Source organism: Camelina sativa, chromosome 17, assembly GCF_030686135.1.
Source record: "Camelina sativa cultivar CO46 ecotype springtype chromosome 17, ASM3068613v1".
Taxonomy (NCBI): domain Eukaryota; kingdom Viridiplantae; phylum Streptophyta; class Magnoliopsida; order Brassicales; family Brassicaceae; genus Camelina; species Camelina sativa.
In genome coordinates, this window is record NC_141896.1 from 20605702 (window position 1) to 20619347 (window position 13646).

At 33.5% G+C, this 13646-nt stretch overlaps 2 protein-coding genes across 8 annotated transcripts; both read left to right on the forward strand.

Annotated features, from left to right (window-relative positions):
- The first annotated feature begins 4562 nt into the window (after nucleotides 1–4562).
- Nucleotides 4563–11999, forward strand: LOC104757415 (uncharacterized). 7 transcript variants are annotated; one of them, XM_087494865.1, is made up of 21 exons: nucleotides 4733–4811; nucleotides 4954–5056; nucleotides 5273–5408; nucleotides 5671–5774; nucleotides 6181–6267; nucleotides 6389–6464; nucleotides 6564–6638; nucleotides 6755–6808; nucleotides 7161–7220; nucleotides 7608–7724; nucleotides 7878–7972; nucleotides 8069–8268; nucleotides 8595–8692; nucleotides 8781–8884; nucleotides 8961–9129; nucleotides 9204–9332; nucleotides 9720–9802; nucleotides 10129–10270; nucleotides 10711–10740; nucleotides 10976–11046; nucleotides 11161–11999. In XM_087494865.1, the coding sequence occupies exons 6-21, from the start codon at nucleotides 6432–6434 to the stop codon at nucleotides 11846–11848; spliced, it is 2148 nt and encodes a 715-aa protein (XP_087350991.1). In that variant the 5' UTR covers nucleotides 4733–4811; nucleotides 4954–5056; nucleotides 5273–5408; nucleotides 5671–5774; nucleotides 6181–6267; nucleotides 6389–6431; the 3' UTR covers nucleotides 11849–11999. The 7 variants fall into 7 exon arrangements, with proteins under 7 accessions (XP_010478457.2, XP_010478458.2, XP_010478459.2 ...); XM_087494866.1 differs by having other exon boundaries at nucleotides 4737–4811; nucleotides 5318–5408; XM_010480155.3 differs by lacking the exon at nucleotides 5273–5408 and having other exon boundaries at nucleotides 4563–4811.
- Nucleotides 12000–12891: 892 nt separating this feature from the next.
- Nucleotides 12892–13551, forward strand: LOC104759545 (uncharacterized). Its single transcript, XM_010482454.2, has one exon. The coding sequence runs from the start codon at nucleotides 12892–12894 to the stop codon at nucleotides 13549–13551; it is 660 nt and encodes a 219-aa protein (XP_010480756.2).
- Nucleotides 13552–13646: the final 95 nt, after the last annotated feature.

Genomic DNA, 13646 nt, shown 5'->3' on the forward strand with positions numbered 1-13646 from the left:
CTATATCTGACTATAAAATAGAGGTAGTGTTAAAGATATTAAAAATCACTATATTTAAAAGAAGAAATATAATTTAAGTCTAAATATCCAGAACAATTATCCAACTACAAACCATCATTATACAGTCTCAAATACCTCTTTGAAACAACATTAAGTGTTTTATTCTGGCATTTTCCATCTTTATCTGTAATTAACACCTTTTATTCTTTTTTGGTTGTGACTCGAGAGAAGGCAACATAAAGCTGTACATGTGTGAAAACCGGTTTCGGTAGAAACAATCCAACATGTTCTAGCGTATGACCTTGACTTTTGTTTATAGTAATTGCAAACGCCACAGTAACAGGAAATTGTCGTCACCTCATACGAAAGGGAAACTTTGCATCAGGTGGACTAACATACATCCTAGGGGTAAGTACTCTATCACCAACCTTTTTTCCTATCAGGATTCTTGCTTCAATTACATGATTGGCCATCTGAGTAATAATTAACCTCGTACCGTTACACAAACTTCCCTTAGGATCTATATTCCTTAGCAACATGAAGGTGCTCTTATTTTCAACGTTAAAACATGGATTGGCAACCCATAAACTTGTTTACTGTTTAGAAATTCCTGAGTGTAGATCATATTATCATGAGCACTTGTATATGACGTTTCAATACTATCAGACCTAAAATATCGTCTCTCCTCACCTGTAAATAACAAAATAAAGATGAAATTTTAGATATGTATTTAATATTAGTATTTGTTAAAATTATTACTTCAATATCCATATTATGAGCTTTGCTTCTCTAATTAAGTCAGCAAGATCCGATTCGGCATCGATAGTACACACATAATATTTATTAAGATTGATTGGAATACCAAATCTTGAATGAGCCGTTCTACCACCTTCCAAAAGCAAAGCAGCTATACCACTTGAAGCAACATTTCAGAACAATATTACCTTTAGACCTTATATCAGCACCAAGAATAGTCCACAAGAAAGTTTTCCAATACCACCAAATCCATGAACAAAAAACATACCACATTTGTCGTGATTCACAGAGTGAATGATTTCTTCATAAACACGTCTTTGCTCCTCAGTTAGCATACGTAACAACTCATTGTACAATTTCTGTTGTTTATGAGGCTTATATATTCTCTCATCTGTGATAAGCCTATTTACACATGTGTTCATCATACTATTATCTGGTTTAGGCATTTTCTCAAACGACGTAAGAGACATTCCATTCGATTGCAACATCAATTATATTTCAGTTAAACATATATTTTCTATCTGAGCTTGTGTTAACATTAGACCTACAAAAGTAAAGTTAAACACTTATTTATAATTTTGTTTTGCGAAAAATAAATAACATTCAATTAACCAAATAACAATTTGACTTGTGCAGGAAAAAACTTTTTTAAAAAGAATTATTTTCTAAACTTTTTTGTGGTCAAATATATCACTAATTCAATTCTTTTATAAATTTGTGTGGGCAAATATATTTTTAAATAATAGTTCAACTAATTTAACAAACCAAAAATTAAATTAATTATAAGACTAAAAAGGATTCCAACAAAAATGTAAATGGAAAAGAATTAACTAAAAAAGAAGCTATAATTTATTCTTCAAAAATAGTATTTATTTTCCTTTTTTAATAATTTTAAATGGGATTCGATTATTTTATTTTTGATTTTCTAAGTTTCGTTTAAAAAATAATAATTCATTTTTTTAAACAGTTTATTTTTAAAAGCGAAAAAAATAATTTGTTAAAATTACACGTTTCTATTTTCAATATATATACATTTTAATTGTCAGGACCTTTTGTCTTATTTAGAATCTTTGTTCCTCCTTTTGGTGATAGAGTATCCAGCCGGAATAACATGAGTTTTCTGGAGATTTACATCAACCCTATGAGATTTTGTCGAGATCACAAAAGATTGTGTCATATCATCAAATTAAATGAATATTTGTAATATATCCTCTCGAGATTTTCAATTCCTTCTATCCAAATCAAACCGTCATAATTATCTATAGAAATTTAATATTATAGAAAATATAAATTTTCTTGAAACAAATATTTACAAAAGATTTAAGTATTTATTCCCATTTTTTTTTTAAAGAATTGGATATGAATATTTGATTTCTGTTTTTTTTTCTTCTAATTTTCGTTTTTAAAAGAAAAATAATTTTAAAAGTGAAACAAAAGGTCTGTAAAAATTTACTTATTTTAAAAATAGGTAACTCAAAGAAATATTTGTAATATATTCTAGTATTTATTTTCTATTACTTTTAAATTTTAAATGAGACATAAAATTTAGATTTCTAATTTTTTTATTAAACAAAATGGAAAATTTACTATTTATTATATATTATTTATCCATCTAAAGCAATTTCAAATAAACAATAATTGTAAATTGTTAAAAAAAACTCTTCCTAATCTTCCTTAATCTCTTTCATTCTTGAAAAACCTCTGAGATATAAAGTCCCGAATCCAATTAATATTTCTTCCTTCTTCTTTCTATCAATTTAAGAGGAAGAAAGAATATTAGTCATAAATATTTATGAAGAAATATTAGTCACAAATATTTATTTAAATATTAGTCATAAAAAATATTTAATTTATTTGTAAATAGAAAGAAATCAAAGTCTTTAGAAAATTACCATAATTTTTTATGAATAGAATCCACCATGATTTTTGTGCAACTATAATCATTACAAAAAATATTAGCAACAATATTATTTTAAAAAATTAAGGATTCGGGTTAGCAAAAATTAATACATGAATTTCATTATATTCAATAGATCCACAATTATGATCATTGATCATCCATGAATTCAACTGAAAAAAAAATTATGTAATAGGTTACATATAAAAATAATTATAATTTAAATTTATTTGTAAACAGAAAGAAATCCAAGTTTTTAGAAAATTACCATAAATTTGTTATGAACAGAATCCACCATAATTTTTCTGCAACTATAATTATTACAAAAAAAAGCACTAGCAACAATATTATTTTTAAAAAATAAAGATTCAGATTAGCAAAAATTAATACCTGAATTTCATTATATTCAGTTTTGTAGATCCACAATTATGATCAATGATCATCCATGAATTCCACTGAAACAAAAAAATAGGTATTAGGTTACATATAAAATTTTATTTTAAATTACTAAACTACAAAACAAAATATAGAAAATAATACAACCTATATTTTTTAAAGATGGAGAATCCATAGACAAAGTCTATGATTGCTTGATCTTGCTTTCCAAACAACCACTACAAAAAAAAAAGCATAAAAATTAGAATCCGATGATAATATAAAATTGTCAAAAATTGTCTTTGCTCATTTGCTTGTAGAATAAAAAATCATGGAATAAAAATATGATCATGTTTAACCAAGAGAATAAAATTGAATAACAATCACCAATATAAAAAAAAAAAAATACAATTATTAAAAATACTTTACCAATTTGATTTTTTTCTTGCTTCATCAACTTGTCCGTCCAATCTTATTTTTGATATACAAAAAACATTCATGGTCCATGGCAGGTACACCTAAAACACAACCAAACAGTATGTAATGGGTTAAACTTTTGATATGATTCAACATAATAATTAGAAATTATAGCATCATAAAAATTAATCATGCAAAGCGCCAAAGCATATGGATAGTACATCAACATGAAAAAAAAATCAAAATCATACAATAGTAAAGTTGATTCAACCAAAATAATACAAAAGAAACATTATACTCTCAAAATATATGTTTAGCTTAATGAATCCGACCTCTACTGTTTTGGTTGAGCCTCTATATATATAGCTTAGAAGGAAAATCGTCATAATTATCTTTACCATTTTAATATTTTAAAAAATAGAAATATTCTTTAAACAAATATTATATTCGTAATATATTCTAATATTTATATTCCATTTTTTAAAAAAAGAGATATTGTGTAAATATATTAGATTTCCGATTTTGTAAAACAAATTTCGTTTTTTTTTTAATTTTCGTTTTTAATTTTTTTTTAATTAAAACTTAGAAAATGATAAAAATGTCCAGTTTTGAATCTCATTAATGGCAAATTAGTAATTTTAAGTTTGAGGATGAATGTGGTGCATTTCAGCAACCTAAATAGAGAACAAAAGCTTGTCCGAAAAATTTTCAGGGGTATTTTTCATTAAGGGTAAAAAACGTAATTTTTTGTGAGAATGGCTGTGAGCTCTCTCGACTTCTCCTTTAATATATTAGATTATTAAACAAAAAATGATTTACGAATTTAATCAATCGATTATTCAATCTAACGTCTCATTTAAATTTCTACAACATATATAAAAAGTTCTAAGATGATCTCGACGTCGACGAACAAAAATCACATTATACATATCATGACATGAGTGTTCTAAGAATAAACCATTTGTCAAATAAGCTCAAAAACCGTTTTCTAATTCACTTAAAGTCTCTTGGTTTGATGGTCTCCTATCAAACATTGTGCTGTACCAACAAAAAACACTGTTAATAAAAAGAAGAAAAAAACCAATAAATATGGTCTCTCTTTTTTTTTCTCTATTTTGTCAACATAGTAATGTGGTCTGTTTATAACACAGATTTGGGTGTATAATAAATACTTTTCTCTCACAAGTCACAACTAACAAGCATGTTGATGTTGAATATAGACCACACTACTTTGGGACGTAAATAGCAAAAATACATTAATTTTGGGGCTTTTATAAAAAGAAATATTATATTTTTTGTTTTTCTGTTTTCCTTCCTTTCCTTCTTCTATCTATCTCTAAGCACTACCCCTCCCCCGCAATTGAAGGTTCTCTTCGTCGCTCATCGATCTCAGATTCGAATATTTTTTTCTTCTTGGCATAGCGATTACAGATTCTAGGGTTTCGAATTACTTGTTTCCCAATCGACTCTTTCTCCTTTTTGATTTGCGGGGCGAAATTTGCCCTTAGGGTTTCGAAGATTCCGAATCTGTGGACGGAGGCAATTTCGACGTTTTCTTGAGCTGCTGCAAAGATGTTCTGGCGAATGGCGGGATTATCAACGGCGTCTGCCGTGAGTTTTCTTCTTCTCCCTGACCTATTTTCTTTTTTAATAAACGATCGTATGTGTAATTTATGTGGGAGAATAATAAGGCACGAGAAGAGTGTTCGCTGTTTGTTTTCTTGTTGATGGATTTAACGCTTTTTGGGGTTGTGGACGGATGTATTGAGGTTTCTTTTCTGTGGGATTTGGTAGCATCCTCTGTTTCTTTAGACGAATATGTTGCAGGGAGGTGAAGGGATTTATATGGTTTCTGGTGTGTCTTGCTGGTAGTCTACATTTCCTACACTAGTTTGTACAACGGAGGTGAAATGTTGAGTGAAGAGATTAGAGAAGATTTTTGACAGATGAAAGTCTTCCCCTGGTAATTGTCATCAGATTGTTTAGTAGTTGTAGTGATGACCTTTTATCCTTCAAATGGACATCAAAACATGCATAGGTGGTTATTGAAATGATACTGAAAACACTAGTAGAGGATGAGGAGGGAGATACTGGCGTATACGAAAGGGATAGTTCTGTGGAGTTTTATGTCACTTGTTTGTCTCATCTAGTGGGATTTTATTCATATTGTATGAATCTGGCTGCTCGCTATTCATAGTCTTCGTGCTTTGTGATTTCTTTTGCAGGTTGAAGCAATTTTGGACAAAGATAGTTTCACATTAGAGGAACTTCTTGACGAGGATGAGATTATTCAAGAATGCAAAGCCCTCAACGGAAAACTCTTGAATTTGTATGCTCTGTAACCACATTTTTGTTCTTTCTATTTCATGCTTCATGCTTAATGACCTTTTTTGGGAGAGGAAAAGAAATGCAATTGTTCGTATGTAGAGGTTAGAAGTGACAATGCATTGGCTTTGGGTGTTGAATATATTGCTTGAAAATGCTGTCACTTATTTTGATGTTCACCTCCAAAGCTTTGCTAATTAAATATACAACAACTAAAAACATTTCTACTTTCAAATATTATTTTGCGACATGCCATTTTTCGCATCAAATGATGTTGCTGTCAATTTGTTGAGCGAAATAATCTTCTTATTCTGACCAACAGTTGGATTTTCAAAATTCTTTTCTTAAATTATATTCGCTTTTACTGGCAATGCCCACTCATTCTTGACTATTGGATTTTCTTATTTCAGCTTGAGAGAAAGAGTGCAAGTGGAACAACTTATTAGGTACATAATAGAGGAGCCTCTCGAGGATGTTGAAAAGAAGCGAACTTTCAAGTAAGTATTGGATAAATGATCCAAAAAGAATCAATCGAAAATGAAAAAGTCGAAATTGTTTATTGTTTTCCTTCTGATTGTGTTTGATGAATTAAAAATTTGATATTCTTTTATGTTGTAGGTTTCCTTTCATTGCCTGTGAAATATTTACATGTGAGATTGAAATGATACTGAAAACACTAGTAGAGGATGAGGAGGTAGACATTGACTCTGTTACTTTCTCCTATATTAAAACTTCGTTAAATGGTTAAGGATCTAGGCTTTCTTACCTCCCATGATCTCCTTCTTTTTTTCAGTTGATGCTATTGCTGTTTTCGTTTTTGGAAGCTAAAGAAACCCATAACTCATTGCTTGCCGGGTACTTCAGCAAGGTATCCAGCATTCAACAATTTTTTAATTCAGAAAACTCATTGAGAACTTTCCCATGCTCTTATAGGGCTCCATAGAGTTTCCTCAACATGTGCTCTCTTACTTTTTCTCTTACCAGGTTGTCATTTGTTTGCTGGTGCGGAAGACGATTCCTTTCATGCAATTTATAAAAGTAAGTGATTTTGTTTCCCAGATTAAGGTGTCCTTATAAGAATGAATTGAACTTAGCTAGAATTAGTATTTTCCTTCTTTGTTGAGAGTATTGAACCATTAGCTAGCTGCTTTCTTGTACAATTTGAACCTTCTGTGTAACTTGAGATAATGGTCTTAAATAGTCGGAGATTTTGATGAAGATCTTTTTGGCTGTTTAATCATTGAGAGAGATTTTTACTAATCAACTATATTTAGTCGAACCCTGTTGATAAAATTTTGATAACTGGTACACAACTTCACAATGCTTTAAACACCAACCATCTGAAGATTAATTCACAGTATGGTTAATCTTGGATTTGTTTTGCTACCAGGATCATCAAGACATACTGAAGCAGCTTGTTGATTTGATTGGTACTACATCTATAATGGAGGTTGGTTTTTTTAATGTGTTATTAGAACTCCTGGTTTTTGCTCTACGTTTATTACACATCTACTTGAGCTGAATAGTTGGAAAAAATGTCATTTTTTCCTCTCCTTTAAAGAATTTATGAATCGTTTTACCACAACAATAGTAATAGACCCAGCAATAATGATGAGAACAATAGGAAAATTGATGATACTGCTCTCATCATTGTCTCATGGTGCGTATTGTTCTTTAGCTATTATTGTTAGTCTGTTACGCCAGGGACTTTTTTAATTATTATTGCCTGTAAACAATGAAGGTTATAATACTTGTAGGAGATACCGAGAGGTTGTAAACATGAAATTTTCTTTCAATTGCTTGTTTCCTAGACTCTTACATATTACTTGGTGTTCAGGTTTTAAAACGTCTGGTTGGTACTGATGAGCACCTATATTCAAACTACACAAGTGCAATGCAGTGGGTAGAAGATACAGATGTTCTAGAGATGATTGTGGATAAGTTTGGCTCCTCGGTAAGTTCCATTCAGTTGCATGGAATTACTTTTTTTTTCAATATGTCTAGTCTTAGGGCTTTCCTTCTTTACTTAAGATTTTATTCTATCATCCCAGGCATTGCTATGATGCTATCTACTGATATCTCAGAGATTTGTGTTATACTTTTGTAGGAGTCTCCCGAGGTACATGCCAATGCAGCTGAAATTCTTTGTACTGTAGCAAGATACGCACCCCCTGGTCTTGCTACAAAACTTTCCAGCCCCAGGTAGATTTTTCTCAGCTTTGGCTATTGTTTTCATTCACTCGTTAATATTGTTAAATTTCTAAGTAATCAACTTATTCCCTGTAAAATTTTATGCAGTTGCACTGGAAGGTTGTTGAAACATACTTTAGAAGATTCACGGCCCAAGTCTGTTCTCGTTAATTCATTGTCTGTATGCATATCTCTGCTGGATCCTAAGAGGTTTACAATGGGGACTTATCATATATATGGTCGTCAACTAACCCATGGAAGCATAGCAACTAATCCTGAGACAGTGGAGGGAATGCTTGGAAGCCTAGGTGAGCAAATATAGTATGGTTATTATATGTTCATATGTGGTTGTTTGAATCCTTGAATACCATATTCCCTATTGTGAGAGATGTGGTTGGGAAGGAAGAATACTGGGCCTTTTTTTTGTGGGATTTCGGAACCTACAACCAGATATTCTATGCACACTTGTTGCTTGTTGGTATGAAAACTGGTGAAACTGTATTTTTTTTCTAATTTTGTAGAGATTCACATTGACGTGCAAGAATATCATTATAGCATTTTGCTTTCTCAACTTTTATAGGTCTAGTCTCTTGGCTGCTATGTATCATATGTAATATGCTTCTCTACTGTGCAGGTGATTTACTTAAGCTTTTGAATGTTTCATCTGCTGAGGGTATTCTGTTAACAACGTATGGCAAGTTACAACCACCTCTTGGAAAACATAGATTAAAGGTATTTCTTATCCTCATTTGTATGATTTGTTTTCTAGTTATAATGTATCTTTCACTGTTATAATGGTTTTAAATTTTCTTTTTCCTAGATTGTAGAGTTTATTTCAGTCTTACTCACCGTCGGTAGTGAAGCAGCAGAAAAAGAAGTAATTCGACTTGGGGCGGTGAAAAGAGTGTTGGACTTGTTCTTCGAGTAAGTGGGGAACTTCAGGATTTTAGTTGATGATATGCAGACTGCCATGCTAATTTGTGATGCAATTGTGTCTCAGGTATCCCTACAACAATTTTCTGCATCACCATGTGGAGAATGTAATTCTCTCATGTTTAGAGAGCAAAAACTCTCAACTTGTTGACCATCTTCTCAGTGAGTGCAATCTTATTGGGAGTATACTAGAGGCGGAAAAGGACTCAACATTAACTGCTAGTGATTCTGATAAGGTAAAGATACTTGATCGATAATATCTGGGGTTGGCATCAGTAGTTACTAACGTGCTTTATATATGATGTCTCAGCTTCAGCCTACTGTCCCTGCAGAGGGTAGAAAGCCACTCAGGACTGGAAATATTGGTCATTTGACTCGTATCTCGAACAAACTTCTTCAGCTAGCTAATAGTAATGTCGAAATTCAGTCTCATTTGCAGGTATACCATAATCTGTCTAGTGGGATTTATTATCTTTTAGTGGCTTGCTACCCATTCATGTACTCATGCAGATATGAAGCAGAACTAAATTATTGACTGGGCTTGAAAATATTCAATATGCTTATATATATAGTTGCTATTCGTAATTTTCTCGAGTTTTGGATGAGAGTATGATATTTCCTTACACTTTCTGTATGAATTTATAGAAGATCAGATGGTAAAAAAAATTGATCAGCGCATTACTCCTTTTTTATTTCTCCCAGAGATGTTTCCTTCATAGCTTGTTTGCATGTGAAAGATTGAGAGGGATTCTAGTCTTGTAGGGTCTGGTCTTTAGTATCAAACTCTTCATGTATTGTTGATTTTTTCTGCTACGTTCTTTACCAGGAAAATAGCAAATGGGTGGACTGGCAGACAGATGTCTTGTCAAAGCGTAATACATTGGAAAATGTGTACTCTTGGGCCTGCGGGTATGTATTTTTTTCTCTTATACGGAGTTTCTTAAGAGGCAAAGAAACTTATGACACCGGCTTCTGTTCTCAAATTATTACCAAAGCCAGTTCATACTGAAAATAGTGATTCTCTTACAAAAGTTTGTCACATTTGTGTAATTTGCTTTTGCTTTAATAGCAATCAAGATATATGATAAGTTGCACAGTCCACTAGGTGGCAATAAGAGCTTGCATTTGGGAATTTCTTTAGGGGGTGATAAATGTTATACATGAGAAGGCTGTAGTGATGGTAGGTGGTGTAGTAAATAGATAATTCTTTTTACTGATATTCTTTTGCTTAACAGGAGGCCAACTTCACTCCATGATCGTAGTAGAGATAGTGATGATGATGATTACCACGATAGAGATTATGATGTGGCAGCCCTAGCAAACAATTTGAGCCAGGCCTTTCGATATGGAATTTACAGCAACGATGACATGGATGAGGTGATGTTCTCGTTTTGCCTTGCCAGTTGCCATAGCTGCTACTTGTGATCTTTTCTATAAAAAAAAATTATTTTTATCAAAGATATTAGCCGCATGTTTCATTAAGCCTTGAAAGGTCATGGGTATTAACTTTCGAGCCAAAGGAGGGAATCGGTTCAGGATTGTTTAGTTATTTATTATAATTTATGTTGGCCTGTATTCCTGTTATAGTTCCTGAAATGTAGTTACAAGTCTCTGTATTTGATGGATAGTTAAACCATCACATCTTCTTCAATCATTCTGCGTAGTTAGCATGGGGTTCCAACCGTCTTCTCTTCCTTTTATCATAGTTAATTAGCCTGGAAGTAGCTTGGATTCTGCATGAGTTTTTGATTTTCATTGCATTATTTTCCTCATAATACATTGGTTCTACCATTTACATTTTTATTATTCCACTGCAGGCCCAAGGCTCTATGGAACGCGATGATGAGGTATATTTAGTCTTTTCCTTATCTTTTGGAATTAAGACAATAAGACTTGACTTTCGTTTTGGAACAAGTAGGAAGAAGTTTTTAACTTCTTTCCTTTCCTCCTTTCTGTGTTATTTTTTTGCTGAAAACTCGCCCAAATTTTTGTTAAGACTCATGTGCCTGTTTGTCTAAGCCACCCAATATGATGAAACTTCTAGTGATATGTTTAAAACCTCTTATGATGTCTATGTTGCAGGATGTCTACTTTGATGATGAATCTGCAGAAGTCGTCATATCTTCCTTGCGTCTTGGAGATGATCAGGAGAGGTAACGAGTTCAACTTTTCTTTTCTGGTAGAAATTAAACCATCGATTCGCATCATATTCATATATGGTTGATGCGATCCCTTAACTTACGAAATATAACATGGTGTCGTTGTAGTGATTCTCTCTTCACAAATTCAAACTGGTTTGCATTTGATGATGTTAAAGATGCGAACGAGCGCTCAGTGAGCTCAATTGCGTCCCCTTCACCCAATGCTGATGGAGATGGTGAGGATGGTGATGTCGTCATAGGTGAAGCCGATGAATTCAACGACACTGCAGCCTCTTCCCCATCTGTTGATATGGAAACAGAGGATTCTACATCAAAGCATCCTTCTGAAAACCCTAGTGAACCAGAACCTGAAAAGTCACCTGCTTGGGTTGAATGGAGAGAGACCTCTGAGTCCACTTCGCCTTCTTCCAACCCAGATGAAGCTACTATATTGTCCAATGGTGATGTTCAAATTGAAAAAGAGGACAATGACGATGATACTGATAACAAAAGTGCAGAGGATTCACCAGGTGCATCGGGCAATGGAACCAAAGAGAAGTTGCCAGATGGGAGTGGTGTTGAACCCACTGAGAGCTCACCGAAAGCTAGTGATGTGGAACACACTGAGAGCTCAGCAAAAGCAAGTGGTACTGCAATAACCGAGAACTTGAGAGATCTCGGTCCTGCTGAGACGTATGCGGATGCTGAATGCTCTGAACCTAAAAGCCCCCAGGAAACGAAAGAAACAGAGGTTGCAGCTGAAGCAGATGCCAAAGAAACCAAAGAAGCTGTGAAGGAACCCGAGAAGGTGTAGCTTGCGTTAAGGGCTTTACACAACCGGGTCTCTTTAACTAGCAAAACAAGTTCCTGCTGATGCTTTTGGTCGAGGCCTTAGTCTGTTTTGGGTACAATTTATTATTCTTTTTTCTCTTTTCCTTGTTTGTTGTTTTTACTCTTCATTGTATCATTTTTAAATCCGGTCTCTATTATTCAAAACATTATTGTCGACCCGAAAAAATTGTTACAAGCTTTTCATACTTGTTTGAGTTTTTTTTACCTCATAGACACATCAAGATCAAGTGTGTTGTAAAGTTGTTGCTCCCGTGCCGCAACAGATCTATACTTTCTATCTTTTTGCCAATCATCTTCCCCGACTAAGTCACTTTGCTATTTCTTCATTTCTCATTCCTGCTAAATGGTAACATCAAGTCATTTAACAAACTTTTCTCGTTAGCTTGAGTTCAAATGATAAGAATGGGAACTCATATATATAATTTAACCTCTCACTCTGAGCTTGAAATCTTGAATTAACTTGGTAAATATGGAGAAGACAGGTCATGTAATTGCCAGATTCTTCGAATATGGAAACTGATGATAGTTATCATTACCAAAGAAAATAAATGTATCTTTACCTTAACTTGTTAATGTTAAATTCGGTAATTATGGAAAGATTATGGATTCTACCTTGTCTACAAAAGATTTAACATTGCCTATTGTACAAATCTTCTTTTTCTCTATTGAATTTCAGTTTAGGGTTTTTTCTTCTTCTTCTTTTCGCCAAGCTTTCTTCAGAATGGCGGACCCAAACCAATCTGTCCCGGTACATCTTCCTCTCTCTCAATTGATGTATCTATCTATCACACACTCTCTCTCTCTCTCTCTCTTCAGTTGCTAATGATTAGCTGTGTCAATTTTGCAGACTTGCATACTAAAAGTCGATCTAAAGTGTTGCACCAGTTGCCAAAACAAAGCAAGCATCAAGTTGAAGAGTATCTCTGGTAATAAGAAAAAGTACTTCTTGACTCATATATTGTATAAGTCTTATAACATGAGATGATTCTTTATACTTAATTTTCAATGAAAACAGGTGTAGAAGAAGTGGCGTATAACAGCGAGAAAGGTCTCTTGACAGTCACAGGTGACGTCGAACCTATGGCTCTGGTTCGTAAACTTAATAAATGTGGCAAAGAAACAGAGCTCTTCTCAGTTAAGTACCCGATTGAAGATGATGATCTACAGAGCGACGATGAAGATGAAACTTCTTCTTCTGACTCTGCTAGTTCATATTATGATCCTAAACCCATGGAACGTGAATTCCAAGAGAAGATGAATCAGCAGGAGAAGAAGAAGAAGACATTGCTACAAAAAATACGTTCTTTTCTATGCTGTTTCACCAGTAAATCAAAGCTTGTACAGCCTTTACCGATGCGAAACCGAAACTGGCAAGTCCCATCAAAGTTTCAGTTGCGGCCTCCGCAACCGAGGCAGCCCTATCCACCAACGATGCGACCACACCACCTACCAATGATGCAGCAACAACAACTACAAATGATGCAGCAACAACAACTACAAATGATGCAGCAACAACCAGGTTACATGTTCCAGCAAGCATACCAACCTCATCTTATGCCAAATCAGGGACAACATTATCTTTTGCCAAATCCGGCACAACCGATGAAGATCAACCGTAGCCTGCATTTCCCGCCGACGAAGGACGGCAATGTAAGACTACTTTGAACTCTCAAAGTTGTTAAGGATTTTGGACAACACAGATTTTACTCTGCTTTTGTCTCTCTCTCTGTATTTTGTTTTACACTCAATGTAAAACAACA